The 26,206-nt window shown below is 34.9% G+C and overlaps 1 protein-coding gene across 5 annotated transcripts in view; it reads left to right on the top strand.

The window, feature by feature from the left end:
* UBXN7 (UBX domain protein 7) overlaps window positions 1-24,297 on the top strand; it is a 49,097-nt gene extending 24,800 nt beyond the window's left edge. The window contains exons 6-13 of one of the 5 annotated variants that reach the window (XR_010384014.1): window positions 4,927-5,073; window positions 8,239-8,329; window positions 9,308-9,435; window positions 14,068-14,461; window positions 14,580-14,659; window positions 15,990-19,190; window positions 20,498-20,560; window positions 22,275-24,297. Coding sequence is in view for 1 of the 5 variants with exons in the window: in XM_010994424.3 (XP_010992726.3) it covers window positions 4,927-5,073; window positions 8,239-8,329; window positions 9,308-9,435; window positions 14,068-14,461; window positions 14,580-14,659; window positions 15,990-16,151 (1,002 nt within the window). In the remaining 4 variants the exon portion in view is untranslated. Of the gene's footprint in view, window positions 1-4,926; window positions 5,074-8,238; window positions 8,330-9,307; window positions 9,436-14,067; window positions 14,462-14,579; window positions 14,660-15,989 lie in introns of all 5 variants that reach the window. The other 4 variants (XR_010384013.1, XR_010384012.1, XR_010384015.1 and 1 more) reach the window with 4 other exon arrangements.
* The last annotated feature ends 1,909 nt before the right edge of the window (window positions 24,298-26,206 follow it).

Genomic DNA, 26,206 nt, shown 5'->3' on the forward strand with positions numbered 1-26,206 from the left:
ATATTCTCCCTTAGTTCTTGACTTTAACTTAGCTGAAGCCAAAGAAAAGCTTTCCAGAGTGGGTTTATTTGATTGCTAAGCTATACGTTTAATGAAGGCAGAGGAACCATGTTTCTTTTTATTTTGGTAATCCTTGGGATCCAGTCTATAGCATTTAATAGGAGCACAGTATTTGTTGAATGGATGAGGTTAGTTAGGATTTTAAATATTTTTCTGTTGAGGTGTTCAAACAGTTGCTTTTGTGTGTTGACTAACATTATTAATGCTCTTTTGAATCAGAAGAGCTTTTCCATAGATGTGAATCATTTAAATGTCAGATAAATCTTTTCTGTTAAGATAAAGTAGGCCAAACAAGTACTACAAAAATGATGTTAGTAGCTACACACTTGAAAGCGAATTGTGGTTGTTTGGTTTTTTAAAATTTTGTCCTTTAACATACTCATACTAACCTAAATTAAATATTTAGGACAAGAAATTTAACTGTAAGCTTGTTCTTTCTGAATTCTTTAATTTTCTGAATTATAAAACTTGAAAATCTTTGGCTGCATGTAACTGTCCAAATGATGATGATTTGACCAAAAGTTTCTTTTTGTTGTGTAAATAAAGTATAGAGTTGAGAGAGTCTGGTATTCATTCATCAGCTCAAAGATACCAGGTTAGATGTTTTCTCAGTTTTCTTCATCTTTCTCTTGTGATCTTTATTTTTATATGGCAGCTCCCTGTCCTTTCTACTGTTCTGGTGATAATATAACCATTGAGAGAGAATAGCACAGTATGAAAGACAAAACATATCTGAGATTATTTTGATGTGCTAAATTTTCATTAGCTTCTGAATTCTCTGGGGCTTAACAAAATAACTCTGAACTTGGCTTATTTAATTTGGTCGCTTTGAACTCATAAAAACTGTTACTCTGCTGCTTATTCATTGAGGGAAATTGTGAATCTTTTTTGATATTGTCATCTGAAGTTTGATTCATTTTATTAACTTATGTCACCTTTTCTTTCTATTTCATGACCTATAATTGTTTGCAATCTATTCATTTTTTCACTGATAATACTCAACTTTATTACTTACAATCTTTAAATGACATAAACATTCCCAGAAAAGATATCCATTAGTTTTATAAAAATTAAAGAGGTAATATACAAAATTAGTCATTGAAGCTTAGAGAGGTGAATGTTAAAAATTAGAGGGATACTCTGGCTGCTGAGGCAGGGCCCACAGGTTTGGGCACCATATTAGATGTAGATCTGATCCATAGTTCTACAGGATTAGAAACTAGACTTTCTTGGTGTAATTAGAGGTAGACCATGTTCAAGGATTCTGGGTCATACTAACCAAATGAGAGACTGACTAGTTCACTTGTTCATTTAGTAAATATTTAGCAAGGCCTCCTATTGCAAGGCCTTGTTCTAGGGGATAGGGATTGTATTTGTTGGGATAAAGATGTAACTAGGTGTGAGAGAGACCAGGAATAAAACAATAGCTTAAAGAAGATAGAAGTACATGCTGATAGGATGGTTCTGCTCTAGGAAGATATTAAGAGTGCAGTTTTTTCTGTCTTACTCTGCTTTCCTTAGTTCTTGCTTGCCTTTGTCTACAAGATTTAAAGTGGCTTACTACCATGTTTGCTTTCCAGCTAGTATGAAGGAGGGAAATGGCTGAGAAGGGTATACCTTTCCATTTAAAGGCACAACCAAGAAGTTTTACACATTACTTCTCACAACCCACTGACTGGAACTTGGCAACATGGCCACACCTAGTTGCAAAGGTGCACTCAGAAATCAAGATGCCTAGCTGAAAATTGGAGATTCTGTTACTAAGAAGGAGAAGGGGAAAATGGGTATTTGACACCTTTACTCAGTTTCTGCTACAAGGAGGTAATAGTAAACAAATTTGCTATCAAGGAATTTAGTCTCGAGTGAGAAAGACTATAAACAAATAAAAAAAAAACAAAACCTATATAGCATATTTAGTATGTATTTTCTAGAGAGAGGGAAATTTCAGTTTTTAGTAGTTACTGGGAGAAGGAATAAAATAGAGTAAGGGAAGAGGAGAGAGAGGACTGTTTGGGGTCATTAAGGTGCATGTGTTCTTACAGGCAAATTGAAAGCAAGTTTGATTTCATAGGTTTCACATGTTTATAACTGTGATGAGAGAAGATTTATTTTAGATAGGAAGATCAGGAAAGATTTCTGAAAGAATGAGATTTGAGTAGAAACCTGAATGAAGTGAGAGAATGTAAATGATAGAAAGGTCTAGGGGAAGAACAGAAAAACAGTTAAGTGTAAAGGTACTGATGTTTGATGTTGGCAAGAGCATGGGCTTATTTCTTGTATAGTCAAGGAAACCGGTGTAGTTGGAGCTGAGTGACCAAGGCCCTTGGGATGAATAATCTGACCTGGGCAAGGGAACATTTCATAGGTTTTTCTTCTTTCCCCATTACTATGTAAGTTCCATGAATACAGAGATTTTGTTTTATTTACTGTTTTGTATCCACAGTAGCTAGAAGAGTGTCTGGCATGTAACTGGCTCTTATTAAATCTTCATTAAATGATTGAATGGCATAAACTGGAATGTACTGTACAAAAGAATCAGAACAATTTCCATAATATTTATTGTTTTTATAAAAATGCATATTTATTTGTTAAAATTGCCATTCAGTTGCATACGCACCTGGCCCTACTAAGAGTACTTTGTTAATTTCAAAAGTACTTGCTCTAAATGCAAATAAAAGTATTTGCTAAAATTTAAAGAACTGATTCAATAACAAAATATGTAAGATAAAATTTTTCTAAATAACTTTAGATATAGCTTACATTTAGTTTTATTCAAATTAGGCAAAAGTTATATAAAAATTAAAAACTAGCAAGGAAAAATAATAACCATAATTTGCCTTAAAATGTACTGTGCATATTTTAATGTATTTCCTTTTTGACTTTATGCATATATATTTATTGAAACAAATTATTTTTTCCTCTGTATCCTCTATTCATACTTTCCTGATCTGTTTGGGACTAGGAGAGATGTTAGTCTCCCACTATTTTTCCCTTATCATCAGATAAACCCTATCACGTATCTCTTTATTTGATATAGCTGCACTTGCCATTGGATCTCCCTATAATGGCTTTTGAATATTGATTCAGAACAGCCTAATGGATACCAAGAGGAAAGGTTCATTATTTGTCCCATGACCCACTTTCACTTCTAGTCATTGACTCATGTAAATTAGTATACTTAGATTGTATAAGATTCTCTTACATTCCCTCCAAATATTGTTGCTTTGCGTGAAATTTGTGTCTTTGGGCCCTTCCTACTAGAAATTATTTAAGAGCATCTTCAGTTTCTTTTGCTGGTGTAAGGTTTCTCCCAATGTAATAAGCTTCATGAAGGCAGGGATTTTTGTTTTAGTAACTGCTCTAAGTCCAACATCTATAACTACCTGAAACATGGTAGATACTCAGTAAATATCTGTTGAAGGAATGCATTTGAGTTAAAGCATTAATGTGAATAAATGAATTTTTCAGAACAAAAGCAAATGACTCTCTATTGTTTTTAAACTCTGGACTTTCATTATTTTTCAGTGTTACACATTTTTTTGGTCAGTGCTGTAGTGGAGGCAGACTTAGTAAATTTTCCTTGTTATAGGGTAGTCCTGTACTCTTCAGTCTGTTTCTCTAGAATGTGTATTAAGTTTTTTCTTTATTCTCAAACACTTTTTCTTCAATTAAGGCAGTATAATTACTCATTTATTAAATCTGTGTGCTTGCTATAGACAAGAAAGTAAGTGGAATACTATTACTTCCTTATTTTATTATCTTTGTATCTTAAAAAATAAGCTTTTGTAGAGTTAATTGCAGCTTCCTGGCTCAATATAGGGATACTTCCTTTTAGAACTTGGGTTTTCACCTGTGGAACCAGTAGTGAGTATTAGAAAATTATTTTCTCTAGGGGATTCATACAGAAAAATAGAATAACAATTTTTGTAAGATTGTTTAAACTTTCTTAAAACAGAAGATAGCCTAACATTCTCCAATACCTCCAAAATGATACGTGTTCTTCAATTGTTATTAACCTGAGTTAGTTGATTCTTAAGATTTTCCCATGTCAGAGTGATTTGGAAAAGAATATGGTTCCAAGACAAAATTATTCAAAGCTCTGGTATTCATTTCATTGTTTCTGTGCAAAGGTTTGAGGTAGCATTTGCTCATTTGCTTTTCTGCCATTCTTTTCCAGTTCAGCAATATTTCTTAGGTCTTTATGGTGATAAGGAAGTATGAGGCAAAAAATACGCACTCATGGTTGATATTTGTGCTATAAATTGGGGAGTCTTTTTGAGATCATTCTGAAACATTCTTTGATCTGTGATTTCAATTTTGAAATATATTCCCAGGAAAACAATCCCGAGAGAAAAAACCCTGAGCAGCTTTTACTGAAAAATTTAGAGTGATTCTGTAAAATAGCATGTGCGTAATAATTGAAATGAATATAGTATTTGGAAATATGTATAGAAGTGATGTTAAAGAAAATAAAACAACATAAACTGATATATAGACAGTGGTTACAACTATTAAAAAGGTGTATTTGTGGATAGGAATTAGAAGAGAAAATTCAGTAGAATTATGTGACTTGTTGGCCTTGTTTTTGGAATCAATAAAAAAATCCAGCCACTGTAGCAAATAACAGTGGATAAAAGAAAACTAGTTCATTTCAATCTGAAACATACTTGAATATAGATGGTATAATTATATACGCACATGCAAGGTAATGTAATTAATGTTTAGATTCTAAAAATTCTAGGTGTCATACTTAAGGGGAAAAACTGTGTATTTGTATGAAAAGAGGGCATCTTCTGAATTCTGAACCATATCAGTTACCAAGTAGAAGATGTTTTTAACAAACGTTATGTAACTTTACTCTTACAGGCCAAAGAGTGTGGCCAGATGCAGAATAAGTGGCTGATGATAAACATTCAAAATGTACAAGACTTTGCATGCCAGTGCCTCAACCGTGACGTATGGAGCAATGAAGCTGTGAAGAATATTATCCGAGAACATTTCATTTTCTGGCAGGTGGGGAGAGTTAGCAAAAAAATTTCTGTAGTATTTTCCTTTGGTAGTGTGGGAGGCCAGGGAGGAGGAATTGGATTATAAACTAGAAAAAAATTAATAACTGAGTTAAATTATGACATATGAAAAAGTAAAACCATCCATAATGACTGAATATAGTAAGGACAAGTCATAGTTAGGGTAGCAATGAAGGGAAGGAGGGAAAAAAAGAACCAAGCCATGTAAACCATATAATATTTGTATCTCAGAAGAGTTTGAGCATCTTGATAGAGTATACAGCTGTACTGTTCAATAGAACTATAATGTGATTTAAAATATTCTAGTAGCCACATATTAAAAAATCAAAAGAAAAAGGTGAAATTAATTTTATTTTTAAAGTCAGTGTATCTAATATAAAAGTAATATTAAAATATTAATGAGGTGTTTTGATTTTTTTTTGGTGTTAAGCCTTCAGGATCTGGTATATGTTTTACACCAACAGTACAGCTGTTTGGACTAGTCACATTTATAATGCTAGCAGTAGCACATGTTCTAGTGTCTACTATAATTGATAGTGTTGTAGAAGATCTTGAAATAATCAAAAAACATTTGACTAAGACTTGCATTTTAGCTTAAGTTTGACAGTCTTTAACTATATGTCCTTAAACTTGTCACTCAGTCTTCCTGGCTATTTCTTTTTATATAAATTTTCCAAGCTAAAGGTAGATGATCTTGCTCCAATTTTTTATTTTATGAAAAATTATGGAACAAATCAATCAGTGTGATACACCACATTAACAAATTGAAGAATAGAAACCATATGAACATCTGAATAGATGCAGAAAAGCCTTTTGATAAAATTCAGCATCATTTGTGATAAAAACTCTCCAGAAAGTGGGCATACAAAGAACATACCCCTACAAAATAAGGGTCATGTATGACAAACCCACAGCTAACATCATACTCAATAGTGAGAAGCTGAAAACTTTCCTTCTAAGATCAAGAACAAGACAAGGATCCTCACTCTCGCCACTTTCGTTCTATACAGTTTTGGAAGTCCTAGCCAAAGCAGTCAGAGAAGGAAAAGAAAGAAAAAGAAATCAAATTGGAAAAGAAATAAAACTGTCACTGTTTGCAAATGTGATACTCTACGTAGAATACCCTAAAGATGCTACCAGAAAACTGCTAGAGCTCATCAGTGAATTCAGTGAAGTTGTAGGATACAAAGTTAACATACAGAAATCTGTTATATTTCTATACACTAATAACGAAATATCAGAAAGAAATAAAGGGAACAGTCCCATTTACCATTGCATCAGAGGATAAAATACCTAGGAATAAACTTACCTAAAGAGGCAAAAGACCTATACTGTGAAAATTATAAGATGCTGAAGATAGAAATTGAAGTGAACACTAATGGATGGAAAATATGTTGTGTTCTTGGATTGGAATAATCAATATTGCTAAAATGACCACACTACCAAGGAAATCCACAGATTCAGTATAATCCCTATTAGAATACCAGTGGCATTTTTCACAGAACTAGAACCAAAAATGTTTAAATTTGTATAGAAACACAAAAGACCTCGAATAGCCAAAACAAACTTGAGAAAAAAGAGTAGAACTGGAGGAATCATGCTCCCGGACTTCAGACGACATTACAAGAAAAATCAGTAACCAGGACAATATGGTACTGGCACAAAAACAGACACATAGATCAGTGGAACAGGATAGAGAGCTCAGAAATAAACCCACTCACTTATGGTCAATTAATCTACAACAAAGGAGGCAAGAATATACACTGGAGAAAAGACAATCTCTTCAATAAATGGCGCTGGGAAAACTGGACAGCTATGTGTGAAAGAATGAAATTAGAACATTCTCTAACACCATATACAAAAATAAACTCAAAACAGATTAGACATATTTAGACGAGATACTATAAAACCCCTAGAGAAAAAATATAGACAAAACACACACACACACACTCTCACAATGGGATATTACTCAGCCATGAAAAATAAAATAATGCCATTTTCAGCAACATAGATGAACCTGGAGATTATCATACTAAGTGAAGTAAATCAGAGAAAGACAAATATCATATAATATTGCTTATATGTGGAATCTAAAAAAATGATACAAATGAACTTATTTATAAGACAGAAATAGATTCACAGACATAGAAAATAAACATGGTTACCAAAGGGGAAAGAAGGGTGGGGAGGGATAAATCAGGAGTTTGGGGTTAACAGATACTATATATAATATAGATAAACAACAAGGACCTACTGTGTGACACAGGAAAGTATATTCAATATCTTGTGAAAAACTATAATGGAAAAGAATCTGAAAAAGAATATGTGTGTGTGTATATATATATATATATATATATAACTGAATCACTTCATTGTACACCTGAAACTAGCACAGCATTGTAAATCAACTATACTTCAGTTTTAAAAAAAGGATAGTTAGAAACTTCTGAATGAACTTAATTTTCTTCACACTACAAGGTATGCTATTAATGTTAGTAATTTGCCTCTTCATGTTTTATATTCCCCTAAATTCAGTATGTTTTTTTCTGAATGGTAACCTTTTATACAGTGACTGTTGTTTGAGCATCTCTTTGCCTAGCACTATGCTAGGCACTTGAGTTTATAATCTTAATATATTGTGATTTATTAAGATGTATGTGGTTGAGAGTCAGGAGTGATGTAGGTGGGCAGAGAATTTGGAAAGGAAGAATGGGGAGGGTATAGCTCAAGTGGTAGAGCACATGTTTAGCATGCTTGAGGTCATGGGTTTAATCTCCTATATCCCCTCTAAAAATAAAACCTAATTACCTTCCCTTGCCAAGATAAGATAGAATAAAATATACAATAGTAAATGAATGAATAAAATATTAAAAAAGAAAGAAAGGGCAATACCTCTTTTCTTCTGAACTGGGAAGGGAGGAAGAATGAATTGCTATGTTTATGTAAATTTCCAGAAGTGACTAAGGGCAGGAAGTGGAGGGAGTTCGCACCAGGTAACCTTCATTTCCTCTTTAATGGAGGAGTGAGATCCTAACATATACCAAAGGTGTTTTTGGAGAATTAATTGCTGTTGGTATATAACAAGAATATAGTTGGTACTTTTTTAAGATGCTGATTTATTTTATATATATATATATCAATGACTTAACAGGTTTATCACGACAGTGAGGAAGGTCAGAGATACATACAGTTTTATAAGCTAGGGGATTTCCCCTATGTTTCCATCTTGGATCCTCGGACAGGTAAGATTTATTTCAGCTTATGGCCTTTAACCTATCATTTATCTTTCAGTTACCTAAATAATTGATCTTTACTGTTTGACTGGGTCTAGTTTCAAAATTGTTTGTATTAAAACAGAAATAGACTCATAGACATAGAATACAAACTTGTGGTTGCCAAGAGGGCGGAGGGTGGGAAGGGATAGATGGGATTTCAAAATTGTAGAACAGATAAACAAGATTATACTGTATAGCACAGGGAAGTATACACAAGATCTTACAGTAGCTCACAGAGAAAAAAATGTGACAATGAATATATATATGTTCACATATAACTGAAAAATTGTGCTCTACACTGGAATTTGACACAACATTGTAAAATGATTATAAATCAATAAAAAAGTTAAAAAATTAAAAAACCAAATTTTAGAAATAAAAAAAAGAGAAATACAAAAAAAATTGTTTGTATTAAATTAGGCAAAGGGTTCTTGTTCATGCCCTTTATAATTATTTAAACATCCATTGATGTATATATTTAGGGAGTCTGTTTCCAACAACTTATTTTATATTTGTGCATTTCTGTTCTTTCAAAAAATAACTTTATTTTCCTTATCATTTTTAAGGGATCTCCTTAGGTCATTATAATGTTAAGATTATTCAGGTAGTGATTGTAATCCCACCAGAGAAGTGGAGGGTAGAGTTGGTTTTTTTATTAATTGATTTTGAGTTTTATATTGGTATTGTTTTATCTGAATCTCCTAAATGGCAATAAAAGATATCAGCAGATAAAGTAGTTGCTCTTATCAGGATGGCTGGGAATCTCTTAGGTTGGTTATAATTAATGTATCCTCTGGGTTATGAAGACACTGTGTAACTTAGGCTGGTGATGGTTGGGGATGTGCCCCCATAATTTTTAATTATGTATATGCCAAAAGAAATACTTAGAATTCAGAAAGAGTGCTGATTTTGTTATATTTATATATCCTGGTTTTTAATCTTTAGGTCAGAAGCTGGTTGAGTGGCACCAGTTAGACGTATCTTCTTTCTTGGACCAAGTTACGGGATTTCTGGGTGAACATGGGCAACTGGATGGACTTTCTAGCAGTCCCCCCAAAAAATGTGCCCGTTCAGTAAGTATGACCTAAGAAGTGGTGATGCGCAATTAAGTGTAGTTGTATAAAAATGTCTTTTGTAAAATGTTTGCAGTTAAGATTGTAAAGATGATAATATAAGTGGTGGACAGTTACAGTTTGTGGTTGTACAACATCTTACCTTGTATTTTGGTAGTTTCCCACATAAGGGTTCTATTTTCTCAATGAAATTAAAAGATTGATATTTCCAGGCTCCCTTGCAGCTAGGGTTAGGCATCTGACCTAAGACTTGGATTTAGAAGTAAACAATGTGAATATGTAGCAGTGAGCAGGAGGACTGATCTGGCAAGCTGGTGACAGAGGAATCCACTTCTTCATGACTAGCATTGCTTGAACTTTCAGAATCCAGGTCTAAGCAGCAGTGGAAATGGTATTTTTTTCTAGAAAAATTCTCATGGTGTAGTTGGGCATTATTACTGATTATGTAGCTTTAGGACCTGGCTCCCAGATCCACCCAAAGATTACTTCTGTATTTAATTTCTATAATATAGTATTATTAAGCAGGCCTATTTGATAATTGATACCAAGATTAGTTGCAAATAAGAGACCTTCAAAGATGTGGGAATCTCAGATTGGTTGTAGGAACTGTTTAGGTTTGATGGCAGTGAGGATAAAATTAGTTTTAGAGGCTGTGACTTTAGCAGTCCAATCTTATGCAGTGATGAAACCAGTTCCTTAAGTTATCACCTAGAATAAAGTGCTCATTTAAGGAAAAGCTATGGGTGCTTGCCAAGGGGTTGTACAGAATCCTCCCCCCCCCCCATTACTCAGAAATTTTACTTAAGTAGAATTCTTTGTTAAGGCATTACACACACACACACTTTCTCTCTCTCTCTCTCTCTCTCTCTCTCTCTCTCTCCCTCTCTCTCTCTCTCTCTCTCTCTCCCTCCCTCTCTCTCTCTCTCTCTCTCTCCCTCTCTCTCCCTCTCTCCCTCTCTCCCTCTCTCCCTCTCTCCCTCTCTCCCTCTCTCTCTCTCTCTCTCTCTCTATAATTGCCGTAAGAGTCTGAGCTTGTGAGGTGGTGGATTACAACATAAATTGAGTTTAAGATCTCACCAGATCTCTTATAAAAGTTAGGGCACTTAGTAGGGAAAAGAGTGGGACTGTAAAATTGGACAATTACATAGGGCTGATTTGGATTACTAGTACCTCAGACCCCACTTCTGAAACTAAATTCTCTGAATTACAAATTTTGATCAACTGTGCAAGAGAAACACCAACAAATAATGACTTAAATAAGGAAGACATATTTTCTCAACAGGAAGTTCAGAGGCAAGCAGTCTAGGGCTTGACCATTGTGGCTGTCATCACAATAGTCTTCTTTTTTTCCCCCTCTATCCTTAGTGTTGGCTTTTGTCCTCATGGTCACAGTACAGATACTGTGCTCCCAGGTATCATATTCTACCATGCACAAGGAGGAAGGGGATAGTATCTGTATTACAAAGCTAAACAGCCATAGATAAGAGTTCTGCTTATTTTAGCTTAACACATTTTCTTGCACAAAAGCAATTGAGGTTCTGTTAAGAAGAAGAGAAGAAGAATGGATATAAATAGGAAACTAACACAGTCCATCATAGTGTCATTCTTTAGAATCAGCCCTCATGATACATTGTTATTACTTGTAGTCAGTCCAAGCCTTTGCAAGTCATTTGGGCACATCTGTTTGCTTTTTTGTGTGTTCTGTTTATTTTACTCAAAAAAACTCCATAGCTTTATTGAAGTATAATTAATGTGAAATAGTAAACTAAGCATATTTTAAATCTACAGTTTGATACCTTTTGATATGAGCATCTTTCCATGTGCTTTTTTTTGCTGTCTGTCTTTTTTGGTAAAGTGTCTATTCAGGTCTATAGCTTGTTTTTTAAAATTAGATTGTATATCTGTTTATTGAGTTGTAAGGATTCTTTTTATATTCTAGATGTAAGTCCTTTGTTGAATATATGGTTTGCAGATATTTTCTTTCAGTGTGTTGCTTGCTTATTCATTCCATAATGGTGTCTTTTGAAGAGCAAATTTTAAAAAGTTGGTGAAGTCTAATTTAATTGTCTTTTATACTGTGCTTTTTGTGTGTTATCTAAGAAATCTTAGCCTAACCGAATATTTTATCCCCGTGATTTTTGTCATTTAAGTTCTTCAGTCAGTGAATCATTTTGAATTAATTTTCGTATCTGATATTAGGGTGGGGTTGTGTAGGGTTTTGGGGGGTTTTTTTTGCGTATGCCTATACTCTTGTCCCAGCACCATTTGTTAAAAAGATTATCGTTTCCCTTTTGAATTGCCTTTGCACCTTTGTCAGAAACTTATCATATATGTGTGGGTTTATGGATTCTGTCCTTTTCAGTGATTGATATGTCTCTGTTTAAATCAGTATTTTACTGTCTTAATGATTACTATAACTTTATATTAAATCTTGAAATTGCATGATGTAAGTCCTCCAACTTTGCTTGTCTTTATAGTTGTTTTGGTTATTTTATGTCCTTTGCATTTCCATATATGTTTTAGTTAGAATCAACTTTTCACTTTATATGAGGAAAGATGCTGGGACTTTGATTAGAATAGCATTGGCTTTATAGATCGTTTTGGAGAGAATAGACATCTTAAAATTAATGTCTTCAGATCCATGGACGTGGCATATATCTCTTCATTTATTTAAGTCTTTAGTTTTGCTCAGCAGTGTTTTATTTCATTAATATACAGCACTGTTTGATTATCTATTTCTTCTTTAATGAGCTTTAGTAGATTGTGTCTTTCTAGGAATTTGTCCATTTTATCTAAGGGGTCGAGTATATTGACACAAAGTTGTTCATTGTATTTCTTATTATTCCTTTAATGACTGTAGTATCTGTAGTATCTCTTCCAATCCTGTATTTGGTAATTTGTGACGTTTTTTTCCCTTGACAGTCTGACTAGAGGCTTAAAATTTTATTGATTTTTTTTTAAACCAGCTTTTAATTTCATTGATTTTTCTTGTTTTCTAAATCATTCATTGATTTCTATCCTTTTCCTTTTTCCTTCTGCATAGTTTGGGTTTAATTTAATTTTTCTTCTGTGTGGGTACTTTTTAATTTCAGAAGGAAACTTAGTCATTAATATGAAACTTTCTTTTCTAATGTAGGCATTTAGTTCTATAATTTCTTTGGAAGTGCTGCTTCAGCTCTATACCACAATTTTTTTTTTCTAGCTGCAAGGGAAATTGGTAAATGGAATTTTTTAATGGGACATATTTCATTTTATAGACATGATTAAGATTCTGTAAGTAAGGAATCAGAGGAGAATGAATGTTGGATAGGAAGCCAGCAGTGTCTGCCATGGCAGCAGTGTTTAAAATCAAGCTATGTGCTGTGCAGTGTCATTGTTATAAATCTATAGTTCATCTAAGCCATTGCAGGTCACATGGGCACATCTACTTGGTTTTTTTTTTTTTTGTTTTTTTTTTTTTTGTGGTAAATTAGCCTTACGTTTCTTTAAAATGTTTTCTTTAATTTTTTAACTATATGATTGGCAGATAGAGAAAGCCACATTGAGGTTCCTTTAGTTTTTTGTTAGCAACCTATACATTTTTGAACCTTTTAATGTGGAAAATTTTAAAGTAGAAGGAATTTATTGAGCCTCTATGTATCCATTAACTAATTTCAGTAATTAACACGTGGCCAGTCTTGTTTCAGCTATACCCCATTCTCTGCACATTATTTTGAAGCAAATTTCAGAATTCATTGTTTCATTCATTAATACTTTGGCATGTATCTTTAAAAGATAGATTCTTTTTCTTTTTTTTAAAATAAGCACAATACCATTAACACAACCTTAAACAATTAACATTGATTCTTTTATATCATAAGATATCCAGTGTTCAAGTTTAGTTACCATAAAAAGAATTTGTGTGTGTGTAGTTTATTTGAGTTAGGATTTGAATAAGTTCCACTCAAGCAATCCGTATTTTGTGACTCAATAAATTTAGTGAAATCTGTGACATTAGAACTTTTCCAACAGGAAACTATTAAAATTTTCATTTCTCATGATCACATGAAAGCCTTCATTGGAATTAAGCTTAGGAAAATATAGGTTTTTTTCCTATTTATTGTATGATGTTTTGTTTTGAATGTTAAAAATCTGACTTAGATTTTTTGCAAAATGATCATTACTGAGTTATTTATTAATACCCTTCTGTGTGCCAAGTAGTGCTTGTTGAAGTATACAGTGGTGAGCAAGAGAGACATCTTTCTGTTTAGTCATTTTAAAGACTGATGTTTTTTGGCTCGATATTTAAAACTTTAATCCTGGTCTTTTTCTGGACAGAGAATAAATTACTTTCTTGGTTTTATTCATTTTGATGCAAAAAAAGCAAAAAACACCCTACACTTGTCAATCATTGTGCCAGGTAGCATAACACTTTTAATTTTTGTTCTTAAAATATCCATTTCAGCTTGGCTGGGTAAAACAAAGTTATTGCCCTCAAATAGCTTAAAATTTAGTAGAAGAGATCCATTCAGCAGAAAATAATAATGGCAAGCTGACTATTACATTTTTTATGCCCTGCTTGATTTGACTATCTATTTTGATTTAACTGTTTTCTTTTTCTTTCTACCCATGTTTTATGACTGCATCTTGCAGGAGAGCCTTATAGATGCAAGTGAAGACAGCCAGCTAGAAGCTGCCATCAGAGCCTCCTTGCAAGAGACACATTTTGATTCCACACAGACAAAACAGGATAGCCGCTCAGATGAAGAATCTGAATCTGAACTTTTTTCTGGCAGTGAGGAGTTCATATCCGTTTGTGGCTCTGATGAAGAAGAGGAGATAGAGAATCTTGCCAAATCTAGGAAGTCTCCCCACAAAGATTTGGGGCATAGAAAAGAGGAGAACAGAAGGCCACTGACTGAGCCCCCCACCAGAACTGAGCCTGGAACAGCCATAAACCACCAAGGATTGCCAGCCGTGGATTCGGAAATATTGGAAATGTCACCCGAAAAATCAGATGGAATAGTGGAGGGCATAGATGTAAATGGTGAGTTACATGTTAGGCTTATTTTACTTAAACTTGAATATTACTGAAGGGATTCATTTATTTGTTTAAGTTAGTCTTCTGTCTTAAGCTCCTGTATTTTTTTCAACCCTTACTTTAGGACCAAAAGCACAGCTGATGTTGCGGTATCCAGATGGAAAAAGGGAACAAATCACTCTTCCAGAGCAAGCTAAACTACTAGTAAGTGTATCTAATTGGAAGCATTTACATGAAGCAAAAAAAATTAATTGGTGTAATTAGCTTGATAATTCTTTAAAATTGGTGTTAAGGCTGACCTCCAGCTGGAAACTTAACTGTGGTGAATCTTAATTCTAACTGCTTTATTTCCTTCCCATATTATCTCGGGCACTCACATAGTCTGTTCCAGTCAAGGTTTTTCTGTTCCATGGCTGCATGTAATAGAAACCCAACTGAAATTACTGGAAAAGGGGATTGGGGTTATTTAAAGAATATAGTGGGGCTCCTGGATTTCCTAGTAGTTGGAACTGTGAAGTAGTTCAGAACCAAGACTGTTTTCCTCTGTATTTCTCTCATGGGACCTATTTGGTTTCCCCTTGTGATTCTCTACTTCATACCATTATTCTCTGTATTCTGGTGGCTTTTGTTTATAAAACCGCTTGTATATAATCCATCATAGTGATGCTGTGAGAGCCTTTTCCTCAAGTCCACAGCTGATGGGTCTTCTCTCTGTATTTTTCAACTCTGGGAAAAGAGAATGAATCTGACTAGCTTAACTTGCATATGAATGAACCCCCTTGGGTCAAGTGTTCATACCTGGCCACTTACTGCAGCTGGAGATAATTAGATTCTTGAAGACTATAACTGGAATGCAAGTAGGGTCTGGCCTCTGGTGCTAATACCCAGACTGTCACCCTAGTCTAGTAATGGGAAGGGAATGGGAGATGAGACAATGAATGGAATAAGTATGGACCACTTTTTTGAGAAGTCTAGTTGTGAAGCTAGAGTAGGGAGTGGGCAGTAATCAGAGGGGGAAAGATGATTAAAGGAGAGACTGACCATATTTAAGTCTGATGAGAAGCATCTATAGAGAAGGAGATGTTAAAGATACCTATAAGAGTGGTATTCTGCAGTGGCACAGTTTCTGAGAAGGCAAAAAAAGGATTCAGTGCACAGGTGGCAAGAATGGCTATAGGTAGAATGAAGGACATATCTTCCCTGATAAAAAGAGGGAAGGAAAACTGATAAAATGTTTAAAAATGAGGACAATAATTTTATAAATAGATACTGGGTTTGTTTACTGGAGAGACAATAATAATCCTGTATATTTCAGTGTTACTTAATGGCTCTAAACTATTGGTTACAGGTTTATTATCTCCCCATCCAAAGGGTTATATTGGCCCTTCCACAAGAGTGAGCTTCGATTATCTAAAAGAATAACTTAAACTTATATCTCATCTGATATAAAAGTGAATATTAGATTTTTGATTCTTCAGTATGCTCTCCTTTTTATTTCCATCTAACAACTTTGTCTTTCTCTTATTTTTCATAGGCTTTGGTGAAGCATGTTCAGTCTAAAGGATATCCAAATGAACGTTTTGAACTTCTCACCAACTTCCCTCGAAGGAAACTCTCTCATCTGGACTATGATATTACGTTACAAGAGGCAGGGCTTTGTCCTCAAGAGACTGTCTTTGTACAGGAAAGAAATTAACATCATGGCCTGACCTCTCTCAGCTTACCCCTTTTTTCCCTTGTTCTGTGAGATACCATGTCACTGAGTATGCGTTTTGGCTCATAGGACCACAGGGCCAAAGTTGGGCAAGCAAGTCACCTGCCTTCTGTTTTATTTCTTGCTCTCTCTTAAAATCAGTCTCTCTCCCACCCCTGTTAATTCTCTCCTCTCCTATTTTCTTCTTTTTCCTACTCTGGTGACCAAATGGAAGTGTTAGGATAAGATCTCCTAGTACTGGCAGCAGGAAATGTACGTTCCAATAAGTGGTCTCTTACATGGCATTTTTGGGGGATCAAATGATAATGTTACTCTTCAGTCTTCTTTGGTAAAGGAATGGTTAGATTCAGAACAAGAACAACCTCCCCTTTTTGTAAGCCCCATTTTTAGTAGGGAGAAGAAATTCTTTAGCATTTGTTTTGATTTTTTGTTCATATAGGAAATATCACATAACAAAGTGTCCAGGCTTTTGTTTACATGGAAAAAGCATCCTTTATAATTATTGCTCATCATATTTAAAATTTTTTTCAAAAGATTCCCATCTTCCCAGATAGGATTATTTCCACGATATGTGTTATTGGCAAAAAGAGTGTTAAATTAGCGTGAGTAGCATGGCGTGGCTTTCAGTATCCTAGCCTGAGACAGCTTTCTTTGCTACTGTCTATAAACTGTCTTGATCCTGCTAGTCCTGGAATGGACATTTCATGAGCACATTGTGGTGACTGGAATAGGAAGGTGCTTGCTGTTTTTGCCAATACAGCATATTAGTTCCTTTGGCCCTTCCATTGTTTGGGTCCACAAGTGATCTGTAGGAAGGCAGCTGTTCAATAATCATGAGTACAATGGCTTGTGGTTGTAACCACTATGGTTATTGGTTGTCCTATGTGCTTTAAGGCATACTTAATATATGTCCCGGGGTGGGGGAAAGAAAAAGATGCAGCTGAGAGTTGCTAACCATGTTCCTTTGGTTAAAAATAATGATTCATTTTTTACCCCTAGTTGGAACAGTCTCTAAAAGGCTCTGGTGACTGAATGAGCTTAATTTCTCATGCTGTTTCTTGAAAAAGGTATCAAAATGGAAAAGCTCTCTAAGGGAAAGACTTCTAAAATCCATTCATAGGACAACATTTAGTAAGGGAGGTGGGGAAGATTACCAGTAATCTTCAGATGATGTGGGGTTTTTCTGCCAACAAAGGCCACATTCAGGTTGTAGTTGGTGAAAGCGTTTTTCAGTATTTATTTAGGAGAGGCCATCATGAATTTCTGTAATACTGTTTGACTTAATCAGCTTCACTATACGCTCAATTCTTATTTGGAGCTTTAAATAGTCTTCTGAAGGGGTGGCAGTAATTCTGGTGGCAAAATCAGAACTTTAACTTGTTATGAAACCATCATACAGAATGAACCTATTTTGTTGATTGGGATTAGATTGATTCTTCTACTTGAGGAACATAAATTGCTATTGCTCAGAGACCTTTAGGTTCCCATCTACTTTAAGATCACTCTCTTGGCAACTAGGGGATTAAAAAAAAAAAAAGATGCTAGTGTGTTGCTAGTACACAGAAAATATGGTTTCTAATGGTTGGACTTTGAGGGACCCTCCCTAAAGAATGAGTTATGTATCTCCTCAAGGAAATCATGGAAAATTCTGTTTATTCTTCAGTGAGTCCTTTTGAATTAATGTTCTTACATTTTTTTCTAAGTCTGTGTAAGTGCTTATGTATAAGTATATAATTGTATAAATATTTATAAATATATTTATATAATTACAATTTCATTTATACCTTGAGTCAAAGTTCTCTCTCTAGATTGGTGACTGAGTAATACCACTTTGGTGTTTTTTCATAGGCTCTCAAGCCTAACTAGCAGCTTCTGCTTTATTGAGGAAACATGGTTTTCATGTTAATTCCTCAATTGTATCTCTGAACTTGGATAATATACTTGCTATCTGAAGAATGGAGCTATATACAAAGATGTGTTAGAGGGTTAAAAAAAAAAAAAGGTTGGTTGTAGACAAGGTCAGAAGTCTAAAAATTCTGGGAGGCACAGGGTAAGAAGTGAGGGTATGCTCAGCTTTGGTGCTGTGATGGCACCTATCTTTACTCTCAGCAAAGTCACAGCTAAAGCCCAAATCTGTCGAAAATATGAAGTCAAGAATTTTCCCCACAGGACTCTGTTTCATTCTTTTACCTACTAGTTTCTCTTTACAAATCATACCTAGAGAACTTGAGAAAACATGCTCATTAATATTAGGATGTAGTTCTTTCTGATAAGTTCAGCCCTGGCATATTCATTTATGAGAAACCAAAGTGACTTTTTCAACTTCGCTTACTGTGAAATGACCACAGCAAAGTGATTTAAGTAAGCATATCAGAGAGATAGAGCATGAGATGCTGGTCCAGCTTAGATACAACTGGGGTGTTTAGAGTACAAGATGTAGAGGATTTTATTTTATTTTGAAGCAGGAGTGTGATTATCCTGGGCTTGATATAGAGGCCCACAGGGGAGGCATGGGTTGTGTACAGGAAGAGTATGGATTGTGCTTTGTTCAAGAACTTAATCCACTTAGGTAGCATGCTTCCTCCAGTTTGTCTTACTTCCTCTGCAAATTCCTTAGCTCTTTGGAGGAGAGGTTTTATTGAATAGATAAAATGAAGTTAGTAAGATAGGTTAAAATAGTCATTCCTTGTCAGTATTGGAAACAGCTTAAAAGAGATTTTAAAAGGTAGACAGGAAAACAACAAGATAGAGTAAATGACAGGAGACACATACAGAGAGATGAAATGAAAACTAGTGGGAGGAAAAGTAACAGGAAATCTTTTGAATTTTATTTAGGAAGAGACCAGAGAAGAGAACAGCCAAATGAGGGAAGAATGGGGAACTAATTTTGAGTAACTACCATATGCTAGATACTTTAGTCTTTAGTCTTCATAAGAACTCTACAGAATGCTTATTTTCCCCCATTTTACAGATAAGGAAGAGAACTGAAGTTCAGAGAACTTGTCCAGGATGTCACAGCTAGTAAGTGGTAAAATCAAAATTGGCATTCACGCTCTTCACTCCTATGCTTGTAGTCTCCTGTAACAGGGAAATCAATTTGCTCAAAAGGTTATCTTCCCATTGTTTGGCTCTGTAAGTTATCATTTGGTTTTGTTAAAGCTTGTGAGATTGGTGCTATGCCTATAAATTCTTATTTACACCATTATTTTGAGGGACTGATTACTAATTGCTTTTTTTAAATGATGTACTGATGAAAATGTGAAAGGAAAATAACTAAGGCATTATTTGCCAAGAATAGATGGAAAATATAAAGAATTTTATCAAATTTTTAACAATTTTTTGGAAAAGATATAATTATCTTTTCTGTATCCCATTGTACTAGATTATTGAACCTTCTATGTGTATGTTTTTAAATATATAAAATTCTACTTCCTTGACTCTGTAAGTTAACAATTATTTATTGAGTCCTTAATCAAAATTGGGAAAAATCTTGAAATCTAAGATCTGGTTCCTGCCTGTTTTAGCTGGAGAGACACACTACATGTGAGATAACTGGAGAACATGTAAAGCTTACCTTTCTGAGACTGAACCATAATTACAAAAGAAGTTTAGAAAGGGTAAAGAATAGTGTAGGCTTTAGTTAGGAAAATAAAACTGAAAAGTGGCAAATACTGTGGCTCAGATTTTCTTTCAACTCACTTTTATTCTTTAGTTCCACCTTTTAAAACTATTAGATTTAGGATATGACTTTTATCAGTAAGGCATATCCAGTACCCAAGTAGGAAAGGATTATTGATTCTAGGATTAAAGATTTTAGCTAGCAAGAATCTCACTTGGAAAATACCAGAGGGTGCCACTAGCAACTGAAAAGTAAAGGAAAGATTTAATTTCTCTACCCAGGTACAAATTAAATGTATGGTATATTATATATGATATGCAGAAGGGACACTATATGTAGGCATAAGTGTACTTGGGTAACAGCTCTGCTTCTAAATAGCAGAATAGAACTAGACCAACAAGTATACTGTTCAAGTATAAAAGGGCCTGTAATTTTAAAATTAGGCAGTGGTGGGGAGTTGTGGGTTAAGTGTTAATATCATTAATTCTTTAGATGGAGAAAATATAAATGTGTATATGGAATTGCAGACCCTTTGCAGAAACTCTTGACAACGCACGACTATAGACTATTGAATTAGATTTATCTCCAAAGTCTTTTCCACTCCAAAATTTAATGCTTCTAGTCTCTTCCCTTTATTTTATATATTATCTATCCATAGGTTAATTAAAAATATACTTGTTAATCAGTTCCTTTGCTTTTCTGTGTCTAGGTTTCGTTTGCTGAATAACATGATGTACCCTTACTGTGATGAATGAAATCTCCAAAAAGGAGAGTACGTTAGTTACACATAGTTACTGATCTAGTAATTATCTTTTAAACACAATTTATTGATTTTAAAACTTAATGCTGTGTTCCTAATCAGTGTTGAGTATGGCTAAAATGTAATTAATGAATACCAAATATTTTACTGACACCAGAGTTAAATTGTATTTTATGTGTGTGATAAAACAAAGCACTTTATTGGCTGAGCAATTGTTAGGAAATCGATTTGTGTAAGTTGTAGAATTCACACTTGGTTTTGGTAGAAACAAGTTTTTCAAAATCCAATTAGGCTGATTTTTAAAATATTTCTTATTCCATATTGTATCTCCATGGTGTCATTCTCTCTGTCTCTCTGACCCTCTTTCATTTAACTACTCAATAGTAAATCATGGGATGCAGGCTGATGAATAACTAATGTCTTGTGTAGAACTAAATGAGAGTAAGAAGAACCCACTCTTCTGGTGAACATGGCAATTTTTCAATAATAGTAGCCTTGATTAAAAGGCTATTTTAAGACAGCTGTGTACTATGAATATTCAACTTCATTGATTTGCCTTGCTTAGCATTTCAATTCCTGTCTTGCCATGAAACTTAGTATTGCACTGTACACATTGTAGAATGATGTCAAGAGTGTTCTTTAGTACTGAAAATAACCAACAAAGAATACCAAGGCAATATGTTGATTTCTCCTGATATGGAAAAATTTGGTATTTCAGTGATGGCTACTTTGGTCTTTGATTTACTTCTCTGGTAATTCTGCTAGAGAGACGGCTTAGAGTCTAGAATACTTTTTATAGAGATTACGATGACCTTGGTAGTTTTCCCATCAAGTGATCTTGTGGTTAAATTATTGGGTGTAATGAGACCCTTAGTTAGAAAATCTTTCTACTTTCTTTTACTTTTCTATTATTTAGTCTTGATTTTTGACAACCATTCTCTGAAAATTAGTCATGGTTTTCAATGAAATTGGAGATTCCATTTCTAAGTTTTTAAATGTAACATTTTTCATTTTTTATAAATTAATATACAAGGAAAGAATTAGAGGCAAACATTGTTTTTATAGCTTATTTAAGAATTCTTATTCTAAATATAGAATAGCTAGCTCCATGACATGCCTCCCCCCCCCCTTTTTTTTTTTTGCCTATGGAATGCTGTTGTATGACTTAGAATCTCAGTCATTCTCATAAACATCATTTTTGGTAGAGGTCTTTCTTTGACATGATCTCAAAGTAGAGTTGGGCAATCTAATGAACTACTTTAATAAAACATAATTTAGCATTTCTGTAAAGTATTTTCAAAAGATAACCAGATTTACTTGTAGGATTAGAGATACAAATACCAATGGTAGTATTTTGCCTAAGAACAATCACATATTAATCTATAAATATGGAAAGTTGTCTTGTTGTACTTAATTCTGTTGCAACAAAGAGCAAGTTTTTGTTGTTTGTTTTAAAGTATTTCCTTTACAGAGATCAAAATGCCCTAAGAATTTATATCCCTTATAAGGTCACTTGGGTTTTCAAATAGGAAGAATAAGCTGGATTTAACATAAGAAAATTTTTATCTCCATTAAAAGAAGTTATTAATTGTACTGGGCCACCATGAATCATTCATTTATTAGACATGGTAAATAAAATGGGAAGCATTTCAAATCATTAGAAAAATTCTGACCTGGAATTGAATTCTCCCTTACTTACAATCTTTCCTATTTGCTTTTTTCATAGACTCAGTATGGGCATCTTAACTGACAAGGGAGAGAGATTCTTGATCTGGAGCCATTCCCTGCCATTCTGCTTTTTTTTTTTTCATTCCGTCAAGGTTGCTGACTTTAGAGTACATGTCACCAGGATATATTCCAAGTTAGTGACATTGGAATGTTGATGCTCAGTAGAGTATCTTGATGTTTTCAACAAAATGGTTTTATAGTGTGCTTTTCTCAAAACTTCTGTGTTTTAATAATGAAAAATATAATGGTGTGATTCAAAATATAAATAGGTTTTTGACACTAATCGTATGCTCTTAACAATAGCTTTTTGATAATTTATTGCCCTGTAAGTTAAACCTCACATGGAGTGACCATTGCCACCAAAATAATCCCCTTTTACCTGCTAACTAGAATGAAAGTAGTATGTGACCTCCACTTTGTTAATGAGTATCAAGCTTGTAGGGGCTGTTTATCTTATCTATTTAGGGGCTTTTGCGTTGTTACTTTCCTAGGTTTGTCCCTTTGATTTGGAAAGGCAATTTAAAACTTGCTGGGAAACAGACAGTAAAGCTGTGAGATAATCCTCTAGTCTTCGATACAGAGAAATGAGTACCAGTTGAGCTAACATGATACTTAGACTTTGAGGGGCTTCTAGCCAAGCTTTGGCATGAATCTGTTAGACATATTTTATTCACTCCTTTAAGAATCCTTTTTTCTAGAATGGTTTTCCTTTTGATTGTTAACTTCTAAGCCTCTGGTGTCTTTTTTTTTTTTTTAACCCTTCAAAAGACAAAGCCGTTTTTCAAGTAGATGTTGATTGTTCCATGGAAATTCTCAGGCTCTGTGTTTGTAGGCTCTGTGCATGCTTTGTATGAATTCAGTTTGAACAATGCGTTTTGAATCACCTGGATGTCCAATTCTGGCATGTCTTCCCTAATTGTGTTTTTTAAACGTTTTTCATATCATTTTCCAAACCTCACTTCCCATCTTATTCAGAGAGGTTAATCAAGGAATGAAATTTGGGGATAGGGTTGGGGGTGGGTTGGGGACTTGAGTGAAGTCAACTTGGGGTATTTACTTTAAAGTGTTTCTCAAGCGGTTTCTAACGGTATTTAGAGGTTCCCTGGGATGTTTGTGTATTCAGTTTATTCCAGATAAAGTGGTGGTCTCAGTGAGATTTGTATTCTTAATGCAGGACAGGCTCTAAATTTAATCTGTGGTGTAACGTTATTATTGAATCCAAGAAGATAATGGACAGAGACAGTGCTCCTATTGTAGTGTTTCTGGCAAGTGCTCCCTAAAGTGCACACACATACAGTTCTCAGTTTTTGGGGCTTTAATTCCATGGTGCTAGGAGATAGCATTTGTATCTGTAGCTCTTCTCAAGAATGGGAAGAAGGCTTTGGGACCTGTGAGAAAGGGGCAACTGGATCATCTACTAAATTTTTTTGTTCAAGACACACTAGAGACCCTCCTGTATATCGAGTAAGTGATAATAAAGGTGCTAGGGAAAGCCTTAAATTTGAATACATACGGAGGCTGTAGAAAATCTAAACTCATAGGAGGAGAAAAACATGCCATTAGATAAAGCAGAGCTGTAACTGCTGGCTAAGACTCAATGGAACTTCCACTTGCTCTAAAACCAGGGAAATCTTAGATAACTGGGTGTGATATATCTATAGATACACATAGTCTATAGGTAAATAATTTCTAAAATGAGGATCTTTCTCTCAGTTGGTGATCCTCTGGTTTTGGCTGTACCAAATTGTGAATATTCTTGCTGTGTTGTACCCAGTTGCTTTATATTGATACTGCAACTTGAACTGGGGAGGGGGGCGGTGGGACATTTGGGGTGGGGGAGGGAGGGGAGTGGGACGATAAGTCTTTTGAAGACATCAGCTCACTGTGCTGAGAGAGGGACCAAACTCAAGGAAACCTCTGATCTATAATAAATTCAACTGCTGCATTTTTTTATAAATACATGTAAATGTCCTGTTGTAATATTTGATCTTGGAAATAAAATCAAAAACTTTTCGGTATTAGTTTTTTTGCATTATTGTTTTTGTGAGATAAGACTCTGGATGCTACTTTTGTTAATACAATTCAGGTTTCAGAAGCTTGCTCTCATATTCTCATATTTAGGACACTATAGTATTTATTGACAAAGGTTAGTTCATAGTCTCTTTGTCAAGGGTAATGTTAGAATCTCTGCTCTTAGATACATGTTAAACATTCATGGTAAGCGCTCTGTAAATATTGGTGGAACTGTCATGGAGTTAGTGAGTTAGCTAGCCTCGGCGGGAAAGTCAGATTCTTATATTTGACATATTGGAAGTTCAAGCAGTCTAGTCTTTCAAACCAGCAGTCCTGGTTTGAAAATTAGCGTTAGCAGTCCTAATGACTAATTAAGGACTCAGCTTAAACAGGTGGAGGAAAAAAATTAATTGCTAAGTTATTGGGAGAAAAGCCAGGAGTTAAGAGAGAGATCATGATGAGCAAAGCAGACCCGGCCCCTCCCCTTGAAGAACTTTCTTTTCAGTTACGAATACAGACAATAAAAAAAAGAAAAAATAATAGATTTGATTCAAATACTATGAACAAAACTAGAGAAGAAGTCAACAGAATTCTGCTTTTAATAAGATGTTGGGGAGTTAACATTTAGGCTGACACCTGGAGGATGAAAAGAAGGTAGCTCATGCCAAGGGCAGGAGGAAAACTTCCAAGCAGAACGACAAATGCAAAGGCTGTGGAGCAGAAAAGTTTTTGATGTATCTAAGATATTGAAAGAAAGCCAATGTGTCTGGCATAGTGAGCAAAGGGAGTGCATAAAGTGTGAGAGCCAGATCATACAACACCTTATTAGGCCCAGTAAGGAGTTCATACAGTGTTCATATAGAGTATAATGAGAAGCTATTACTGTGTGGAGGGTGGATTAGAAGGGAGCAAGAGACTGACCAAGGTACAAAACGGAAGTTTCCTGGACCAGAGTAACGGAGTGGCAATGGAACTGGGAAGTATTGTATAGATTAGAGATGCATTTTAAGGTAGAAATTTGAAGACTTAAGTTGGATTAGATGTGGGACAATGAAGGAAAGAGAAATTAAGAATGATTCAAATTTCAGACAGTGGGTAAGTAGTGGTGTCACTCCTGAGGCAGGAAGACTGGCGGACCAAGCAGTTTGGTTGGGGGAGAAGTCATTTTGGATGTGTTAATTGTGGTACTTCCAAGTGCAGGTGTAGTATAGCAAGTTGGACATGTAAATCTGAAGCTTGAAGGAAACGTGAGCTGGAGTTAAGAGACTTGAGAAGTCATCAGTGTTATAGATGGAACTGAGTACCATGGGAAAGAATGAGGTCACTAGAGGAAAGTTAAAGAAGAGGGCCCAGAACCCAGGCCTGGAGACCCCCACATAAAGAGGCCCAGTCAAGGAGGAGTCAGTGAGGGAGAACCCCCAGACTGGGGTGTAAAGGGAGCCAAGAGTGAGAATGTTCAAGAAGGACCTTGTGGCCAACTATGTCTAATTCTGCCTAGGGGTCAAATGTTCATTAGATGCAAGAAATCATTGGAGACCAAGAACAGTTTCAGTGTGTTGTTGAAGCCAGAAGCCTAATTTAAGTGGGTTGAAGTTTATAATATTTGTAAAAAGAAAACAACCCAGAACTTCCTCTTCAGTGGACTGGTATAAATGGCAACTCTTTCAACATCTCTTATCTTCCTTTTTTTTCTCTCTCCAATTAAGGAAAATGTGCTCTCTTGTGTAGTCAGCTGTCAGTTGAGGGTGAAGCCCACCCACAAGGAAGCTGATTTAGTCTGTCACTCTTATTTGAGAAAGACTGGCCTAACTGTCATCATCTTTTCCCTTTCCCTTCTACCAGTGAATTCCATTTTCTCAACTTCCTCTATTCCTTGCTCACATCCCACCTCCAAACCCCACAATATGCCCCAGAATG

Source organism: Camelus dromedarius, chromosome 2 (genome assembly GCF_036321535.1).
Source record: "Camelus dromedarius isolate mCamDro1 chromosome 2, mCamDro1.pat, whole genome shotgun sequence".
Lineage (NCBI taxonomy): Eukaryota > Metazoa > Chordata > Mammalia > Artiodactyla > Camelidae > Camelus > Camelus dromedarius.